The 9,807-nt window shown below is 34.8% G+C and overlaps 1 protein-coding gene across 1 annotated transcript; it reads right to left on the minus strand.

The window, feature by feature from the left end:
* On the minus strand, positions 1–6,749 carry LOC117681510 (uncharacterized). The gene has a single exon (XM_066079139.1). The coding sequence runs from the start codon at positions 5,459–5,461 to the stop codon at positions 665–667; it is 4,797 nt and encodes a 1,598-aa protein (XP_065935211.1). The 5' UTR covers positions 5,462–6,749; the 3' UTR covers positions 1–664.
* Positions 6,750–9,807: the final 3,058 nt, after the last annotated feature.

Below are 9,807 nucleotides of genomic sequence, written 5' to 3' on the forward strand. Positions count from 1 at the left end.
ATCAACCTGGAGAGTTGACTCTCTTATTCATAATATTGATAAATTTACATAAGTTATTAATAAAAGTAATTTTTTTTTACATGTAAAAAATTAAAAATTATAATTCAAAAGCTTTTTCTATATTCTTTCAAATCTGGACAATTCATAATGTGGTGATATTCATCGCCATTGTTATTTTTAAATAAATTACAAAATCGTTGATTTCTAGGTTTATTGTTCTATCTGCCTTGTCTCAATTGGCAGTTTATGATTGCTTGTTCTAAATCTAAGTAATGTAGTAATATTATTCATAGAAGCACCAGCGTTTATATAATTTCTAGGTATAGAAATATTATTAGTAAACAAATTATAGATCTGTCCTATACTACATGCGTTACATTCAAAGACCCATTTCGTATAAGTAAGTAATTTATTTATAGTGACATGACTTGTGTTTACATTTCCAAGTGTAATATTAAGAACAGTCAGCATAGATTTAACACCCGGCCCGTCAGGCCTGTATGCCACTTTGAACACATTATACACGAAAAAATAAAAGAAAAAACAGCATCAAGCGGTTAACAAAGATATGATTGAAAATATACATGTGTTAGTATAAAATCAAATAAAAGGGCATAAATCTACTCTCCTTTTTTTTTGTGTGTGTGTGTGGGGGGGGGGGGGTTCAAGTTTCCCCGTCGTCCATAAAATATGAATGATATTTCTTTAGAGGTGTATCGGCGTCGTTTGGTATATGTGACCATTTGTGGTCAAATGACAGAAAAATGTTTTCATCAGTACCTTTCCATTTTCTTATTTCCCATATTGTTGATGAACTTATTCGTTTTATCATTTCCTTTGCTAAACAATTTTTACATGACTTAAACCAATTTAAAAATTCATATTTTTTAAGCATATGAAATTCATGGTTTTGAAGAGACATCAGCATAACTGAATTTAAATACAAGTCAACATATCCAACCATAGTACCGTTCAAAGGATATAATGGGTCATTTTCAAATGGTATGTTTAATTTGTGTTGGTAAAGAAATAAATAAAAAAAAACTTTTCCATATTTCATTTTGTTGTAATAATATTGATATTTTATTTTCAACTGCGATAAGGCAGATATCATTTCTAAGCAATGTGTGCTGTTAATTTTTTCAAAAGATTGTGTTGTATTTAAGCAATTACTATCTTTTATAATTCTAAATAATTTATCATATGACAAACTATTTCCACAGCTAGAGTCTTTTTGATTTCCAAACATGTTTTTAATTGAAGCTAGCCCATCGGCAAAATTTTCTGAATAAAAGTTTGTAACATTTTTATCTCCATGGATAAATGATTCTTCCATAATTGCGTCAAAATCTGCCTGAGATTTGATTCCTGAAAGTTTCAAATACTGCAGTTGTATACTGAGGAAATCTTTTTCGATATCCAAAAGACATCTGTTCATTCCCTGAATGTGTCTAAAGTTCTTCATTCTATAGTTACACTTCTTTTCTACGGGGTTTTTAGATAACACAAAGGGCTTAAAGTCCAGTATAATTTTTAACATAAGTGATGAAATGATATCCAATTCTACCGAACCTGCATCTAAAATCCAGAAAAAAGCAAATTTCTTGTAATGGTTAAAAGACCGGAGTAAAATATCAATTGACATCCCATTCTTATTAACACAATTAAAGGCATGCAAGCCAAATCGTTTTTTTATTTCCATCAACAACCCTAATAATCCTTTTGCGGCAACTTTGTGTGTAAAACTTATGGATTTAGAGGAATGATCACAAATTTCGTGCAAATTCATCTGCTGAAGCATGCGAGTTTCAGTTGTCAGGAAAAATGATATTATACTGTAACCAACCGAGGCAAAATTGTTCTCATTCCAAGTTTCCTGAATAACTAAACCCTTATTTGAGAGAGTCAAATTTAAAACTAATTTTCTGATTTTGTCTCTTTCTTCAAAACATGGTGCATTATCAACTAAAAGTTGAATAAGATTTCTGCCATCCCTGGTTTTAATGGAAAGGGACATGCCTAGTTCACGTAAAATAAAAAACGCCTTATGATTGCCTCCCATTACAGATCTATGGAGAAAGTTGTACCCAAAACGATCTAAACATTCATTTAATGATCTAGAAGATATCTTGAATTTCCTGAAATCAAAAAATCGTGACTTCCAAAACGTTCTTCTTTCGTCTTGAACGATATCATGTAATGTTGCTTCTACTGCGATTTTTGAGCAATCATAACTCATGTCCGGGAGAAAATTGAATAACAATGGGTTAATTTCAGGATGAATTAATAGGTTTTGTAAAGATGCAATCCCATATCTAAACATATATTGACTGTACTCTCGAGGAAAATTATACAAAAGTATACCTAACAGATGAGCACTATTTTTTTGTAGACTTATATTTACATATCTTTCAATGTTTTGCAGAACAATATCTCTAGTTTTTTCTGAACTTTTTAATATCAAATAAATTAGGTATTCATGTGGAATAAACGTCTTTATTCTATCAGCATAACAACTTACATCTGTGGAGAAAAGGTAAATGTTACACTGTTTAACAACTTTCACAATATTTTGGGAAAGAATTGGTGCATTCTCTAGTGAAGAATCCAAAAAAGTCTTTTCACCCATGTCCAAACCTATAAAATTTGCCGATTTTTGAAAATAAATAAATAAATTTACATTTCCGTTTTCGCAAGCATAATGCAAAGGTGATTTATTATGTTTATCTTTAAATGAAACCTCTTCATGTAATTTGTTTTCAAGATAGATAACAGAGTATTTATCAGTGTTCATTATTTCTTCTGTTGTTACATCAGAAAACTTTGCGCTCATAGCCACGTAATGACTTATAGACCTATTCTGGTTGTCAAATACAGATGTTGGATATCGATAGAGCAGATATGAAAGAGCTTCGTTTTGACGACAAATGGCTGCTGAGTGTACAGGGGTGGATCCGTTTAAAGATTTTACATCAAACCTAGCCCCATCTCTCACCAATATATCTATCATATCGCTATTTCCAGCACAACAAGCATAATGTATGGGGGTAGCTCCATCACTGTCCTTTGTAGTCCAATTCCACATATTGTTACTTTGACCCAAATCATACATCTTCCTCTCCCAGTTATACGCTAAATAATGAGATAACGTTGTGTTATAAAGACACTGATTTTGTATGTATTCATTTCTTTCACTTTCACTTAAATCGATTGATTCTATCCTTCTTTTTCGGTATAAACATCTATCTAATTTATTGATACCTTGTTGCATTAAAAGATCGAAAATTTCTGATCTTTTGAACTTAAGCGCCGTAAATGCAGGCGTTCTACCACCAGACTCTCGACAACGTAACGTTTTATTGGTACTTTTTAACAGTCGTTGAACAACTTCCGTGTGGCCATTTTGTATTGCAGTTTCCAAAGGTGTTTCACATCTTACATAGCGTCGATCGTCCAAAAATACAAAGTCAAACATTTGGAAGTTCTTACTTGAATCGATAGCTTGAAGTCGAGTTTGATATAAAGATGTCCAATATTGTGAAGAATTGCAGGAAAGACATAAATCTTCCGCGCCGTAATGCAGAAGTAGATCCACGATATCCAAGTATCCATTTTTGGCAGATAGATAAAGTGCCTGATTTAAGCTGGAGAGAAAACTTGATCTAAATCGGATGAGGAACTCCCGTACTAAACGTGTATGACCATTTTCAACGGCCAGAAGGAATGAATTTGAACCGAATGACGTTTGGTGGAATATGTTAACATCGTGTGATAGAAGAGTCAATACGGTTTTCATGTGACCATTCTGAGCGGCAATATTCAATAAACTATAATCCCAGAATGCAAATGTTTTGCAAAATTCTAACATATTAACAGTTTCATTGATAAACCTTGGACCTAATCGAGTAAAATTAACATTTGCTTTTCGGTCCAGAAGAACCTTAAGAGTGTTATGATTTCCAAAGGCAGCGGCAACGTAGGACGCTGTTATATTTCCTTGGTCTGTTTCATCTATTGGTCGAAATGGAAGCAAGTCCAAGAGAAGTGACATGGCATCATATGAATTTAATTTAGCTGCTGCTTTATGAATTAAGTATGCACCAGAAAATTCGTTGGTAAGCTTTTTACCGTATTGTAAGAATTTTCTTTTAAGTTTCTTGTCCATAGAACATGCTACGTAAGCTGCTACGTCAACCAAGCTTATGTTGGTAAATGGTTTATACACATTTAAAGAATTAAGGAAGTATCTAGCAAACAAAAAACACCCATCTTTTTTGGATACATAGAATCGGTCAGTCTTTCTACTATCGTCTGTTAAATACGCAGCCAAAGTTTTGTGAACAAGTGATATTTTACCATTAGCTTGGCGAACAAAATGACTTAGTTCCCTGCCTATAATTGACAAAACGTCAGCTATTTCTTCGTCTTTAAGATCCGCAATCTCTAAAAGCTCTTCGACATATAATGGTTCCATTGCTGTGCATAACACTTGAAATATCCTTCTAACTGTTTTGAAAATGTGTTGATCGTAAAATATTCTTTTTAGCTGGTCATCAAATAAACCTTCAAATGTTGTATAACTGCTTAAAATGGGGGCATCTTGTCCTAACCATCCCGTTAAAGCAGTTCTCAAAAGTAATATATTCCCCTTTGTGTATTTCACGGCTCTTGATAAAGCTGTTCCTGTATCATTAGTTTTAAACAACTGTGCAATTTGGCTCTGCTGATTAAGAGACAATACCTTAACCTTGCTATGTATAATTTTCTGTGCATCCTTTAAATTGTTAGGATCTGATGGATTTTTTTCAATAACTACTAGTTGGGTTCGGACAATTGTAAAATCAGACGTATTTCTAGATGTGATAAAAAATTTAATGTTTTTCGGGAAATTACGCAAACGTTTCCAGAGTAAATTAAAAATATTTCGATTACCATGCTCAATACATTCATCTAAAGCATCTATAACTACAATATAAATTGTGTTACCCATGTCTAAATCATTGAGTGTCTTTAGAACTAAAACATCAAGACAGCTCTCTGGATCTTCCACACAACCATTTTTCTCAAAATATGTTTTGAATTTTAAATTCTGTTGCAAAACATTAAGAAAACCCGGTATTCGTTTTGAAAAGCCTCCAGCTAAATTCTTTACAAAATTACCAGGGGAAAGGGTCTTTTGCGAATAAAAATTACAAAGATGATATACAACGATATGTTGATAGATCCAATTTCCAGGGAAACGTTTATCATTCTGACAAATTAAATGAGCTACAATGGCTGACTTTCCATACCCCATTTCTGCTAATAATAGCACACCACGCTTTGAGAAGAACATCTTTTCGTCTAGTTCGTTCAAAAGCCAATTCCGACCTACAAGTTTGTCATGCTGAGATCGGTAGAAGTCCAAGTCAATATCCATGGTAAAAGGATGTTCATAGGTTGCATCTTTACAAGTAAACATCCTGCCCTCTAAAATAAAATGCACCGCACATTAGACTTTAGGTAATCTTTGTTGAATAACGTTACATGATGTATTTAACAAAATCAAATAAACTTCAAACTTATGCCTTACCATTCATTATATCCTTGATTTTAAAAATTCCAAAGTGAACAAAGGAAATTACAAATATTAAGAAAATTAAGAGTGCTGGTTTAATAAAACTGTATCCTTTTTGTTCATTTATCCGCTTATTTTCTGTCTTTACAGTCAAATAATCATTTAAACCCATTATAGTTAACTGTCTGGTGTTTTTAAAGACATTGCGTACTTCAATGTCTTTATAAACATGATCTCCATTTAATTTAAGTTCCTTTAAATTAGTAACGGTTTTCAAAATACATTCAAACCCATTCAACGAGGAATGTTGAAAAAATTTCAGAAGAATTGATACTGCATTTCTTAATTCTTTTTTGGACATTTGGAATTTTTCTGTATGAGCAAAATCGACATTTCGCACTTTACGAACTGCATTTAAAAGTTTCAAGTCCATGCCGATTACAAAATATCGACAATTATGCAATATGGACACCAAATTGTGAATGTCATAGGTAAATATTTTCGCATCGCAAACATATATTCGACAAAGTTCTAATGTTGCCTTTTCACAGTCTTTCCCAGACAATGTTGATACTTCGATATGCTGCCATTGCACCTTATTCTTGTGAGAGTTATACCGCATTAGTTTCTCTGTCTCTCGTTTCCATTCAGTGCAAGTGGTGCACCATTTCTTTGGTTGGCATTGTTTGCTACAATTCTGAGTACACGCTCCGTTTAAACCAACCTTTCTCTTTAAACGGCCGCACAAGTCCTCAAAAGACTGATCCACAAAAGTCTTGAGACCCTCAGTTGAGATCCTAAGTGCGTGAATTAAGGTCTGAAAATGTTTCACCTTCTGTGTACAAGTCTCCATTTTGACCGAAAACGAGATGCCAACACAGCAAATTTACCCCAAAAAAGGTATACAGGTGGCAACTTCCTATATAATCCCGCTTTTCCAAAATTTTCTGAAGTTATTTCAGGGTGGGGTTGTTCATTTTCTCACTAAAACTTTATATGTTGCTATGAAATAGAAAATAGAAATTATATCCACTGGTAATTTACCCAAGCCATGTGTTATGAACCGGAACAATTTATGCAATGCGCTTTCTAGTTAAATCGATTTCCGTGTTGGTGTATGCTCATGGTTTTATACATAAAAAAAGCCCAGGGAAAATATAAATTCAAACACTTCCTGTTTGGTTAAGTTTTGCTCAGAGCTTTTCAACTTTTTAAACTTGCCGACAGAAATTACGTTACATTTATGAAAGACAAAAATTATATCAAAATAACGTTTCATTTGGATTGCTTAATATTTAAAACATTGTTGAGGACAAAATAAACAGCAAATTTAACGAGACCGGGTCTAATTTGTTCTGCCCTAGATTTTTGAATGACATTTTTTACATGAATTTCCACTGATATAATCATTTACCACACCGTTTGTTTAACGAGGCCAGGTCTAATTTGTTCTGCCCTAGATTTTTGAATGAAATTTTTTACATGAATTTCTACTGATATAATTATTATTTTAAGATAAAAAATAAGACATTTACCATACCGTTTGTTTAAGGCGTCATCAAGTAGTTCTTTTATAAATATTGTATTGAGGTATGCATACATCACATACAGAAATATGATTAATAATTGATGATGTTTCCACATTTATGTTCTAAAGTCGACCAAGGGACAGGTCGACGGTTGACAGTTGACATTTTTCATAATATATTCTACTGTCGACCAAGGGACAAGTCGACGGTTGACAGTTGACACTTTCGGGGGACAGGTTGACTAATGACAATTCCATTACACAATCTTCTGTCGACCAAGGGCAGGTCGACGGTTAACAGTTGACACTTTCCATATAATATACTCTACTGTCGACCAAGGGACAGGTCGACGGTTGACACTTGGCATTACAGAATCTATTGTCGTCAAAGGGACAGGTTGACGGTTGACAGTTGACACGGTTGGCAACTTTCGATGGAAAAAGTCATCTGTCAGCCGTCAACCTGTTTCGCAGTCGACAGAAGACGCTTTTCGTAACAGAATCTACTGTCGACCTGGGGATAGGTCGACGGTTGACAGTTAACACTTTCCATGGAGACATGAGATCAAAGTACTACTTTCCAATAGGGACTACATACCCTTATACTGGAGAAATATTGCAATGTAAATGTACTACATTCTTCGGAAAGAACGTGTGCATTTTCAACATTATATGTCAAAAATGCTGGAGAGATGTTTATAGAATAGAAAAAATTGGAATGGGTTAGTTAGGGTTTTCCGTCCCCTTGCCATCCCGGTGTAACGACGAATAGTGAATTACAGTCAATTCGTAACCAAACTGAATCGTACCCAAACAGTAATCAAATTGTCCAAGTAAAAATGACTTCTGTTATAAAATTATGCCTGTCATCAAATAATTTATAAAGTTTTCATTCGATTTTTTAAAGAAAGTTTGCTTATAAACAGAAATTGTCTATCAAATGTTGATATAAACCTCGATCTTTGGCAAACTTTTTGGAGATGACATTATATTATCAAAAATCTAAATTCATTTATCTCATAATTTCTTAATTATTGTAAATATATCAAAACCTAACCTTTACAGATTATCTTTTATGTTTACAATCCAAGTATCATTGTTTACCACCGGACCGATGAATTATTAGTCTGTTTGGATACGAGTGGGTTTGGGTACGACTTAACTTGACTCCCGAAAAGTGACACCCGTAGAATATTGACCGGGGTCATTTTTCTAGGTAGAAAAATGACCTACTCGGTTGTAGAATACTTGGATTACATCGTAAACTTATAGCCTTTGGGTCCCTTTTCTCCGTGTGGGTCGTAGAAAAATTACCCCGTATAATATTGGCTATATTTGTATTACATATTCTATGTTTATACTGGCTTGTTTTGCTTTAGATTGAATCTCAAGTTTTTCTGATCGTTTTTTGTCCGGGATAATAAAGAACAATGATCCCCGTAGAATAATGAAGAATGATACATGCATCATATACATGTCGATTTTCCTTATTGGCCGTTAACTTCTAGTTAACTTTTTATAATTCTGGTTTCATCATTAATTCTAGGTGATGCATGCACTTGCATACCCAGCAGTTTGTAGTAGGGGAAAATTGTCAATGAAAGTATAATTCATGAACAAATATCGAGTCTACTCTTTCATCGCCAATAAACAGAATTTTGTTTTATAGTGTCTTGTATCCCGAAATAATCTTAATGTGTTGTCACTCGTAATAATGAGATACATACGGTGTCCGATGGGGCCACTTCGACCTTCGCACTTTCGCCTACAGGGCGAAGATGCGAGAGTGCAAAATTGCGATGGCGAAAGTGCGACGGCGAAGGAGCGAAAGTGCAAATATGCGACGGCGAAGTGCGAAGAAACGAAGGCGAAAGTGGGAAGTTGCGAAGGCGAAGAAGCGATATTACTATCGCTCCTTCGCCTTCGCAACATCGCACTCTCGCCTTTGCATCTTCGCGCTTTCGCCTTCGCCTTTTTATAATTTCGGAGCTCTCTATCGTTAAAAGGGTTCCGAGGCATAGTTTGGAAATTTTATATTTTATAAAATTAATAAAATTAAATTATCCAGAGGGGATGGGGTCCGGACCCCCTCTCCCCTTTTACTGGGTGAAATTATTAATATTGAATTTTCCGGGGGCGGATCCCCTCTCCCCCTCCAGATCCATGCATGACCAAGTAGTGTCGCATCATGAAATTAGAATACTACTTTGTTTGATACACGGTTAACAGACGGCTGGTAAGTGACAGGAGTCTGGAAGTGCATATGAACTCATCATGGCGGACTTTACATTTTATGTGGAGTATATAATGATTGGGCATAAACAGCGATGGTAAACATAAATGTCACATCTACACATTAAAATATTTTTAAACATTCATAGTAGGCACGATGGCCTAGCGCATGCGTACCAATAATAGCATAGATTAATCGGAAAACCTTTGCGAGTATGCTGCTTGCATCAAATGCTATGTAATCGACCGAGACTTGCTGAATGTAATAAAAAAGGCGAAGGCGAAAGTCTGAAGATGCGAAAGCGAGAGTGCGAAGTTGCGAAGGCGAAACTTCGCCTTCGCAACTTCGCACTCTCGCTTTCGCATCTTCAGTCGCACCTTTGCACTTTTGCCATCGCATCTTCGCGCTTCGCCGTCGCACCTTTGCACATTTGCCTTCGCAACCTCGCATCTTCGCCCAAAAGGCGAAGGTCGAAGTGGCCCTATCGGA

The sequence above is a fragment of the Magallana gigas genome, chromosome 3 (genome assembly GCF_963853765.1).
Source record: "Magallana gigas chromosome 3, xbMagGiga1.1, whole genome shotgun sequence".
NCBI classification, from domain to species: domain Eukaryota; kingdom Metazoa; phylum Mollusca; class Bivalvia; order Ostreida; family Ostreidae; genus Magallana; species Magallana gigas.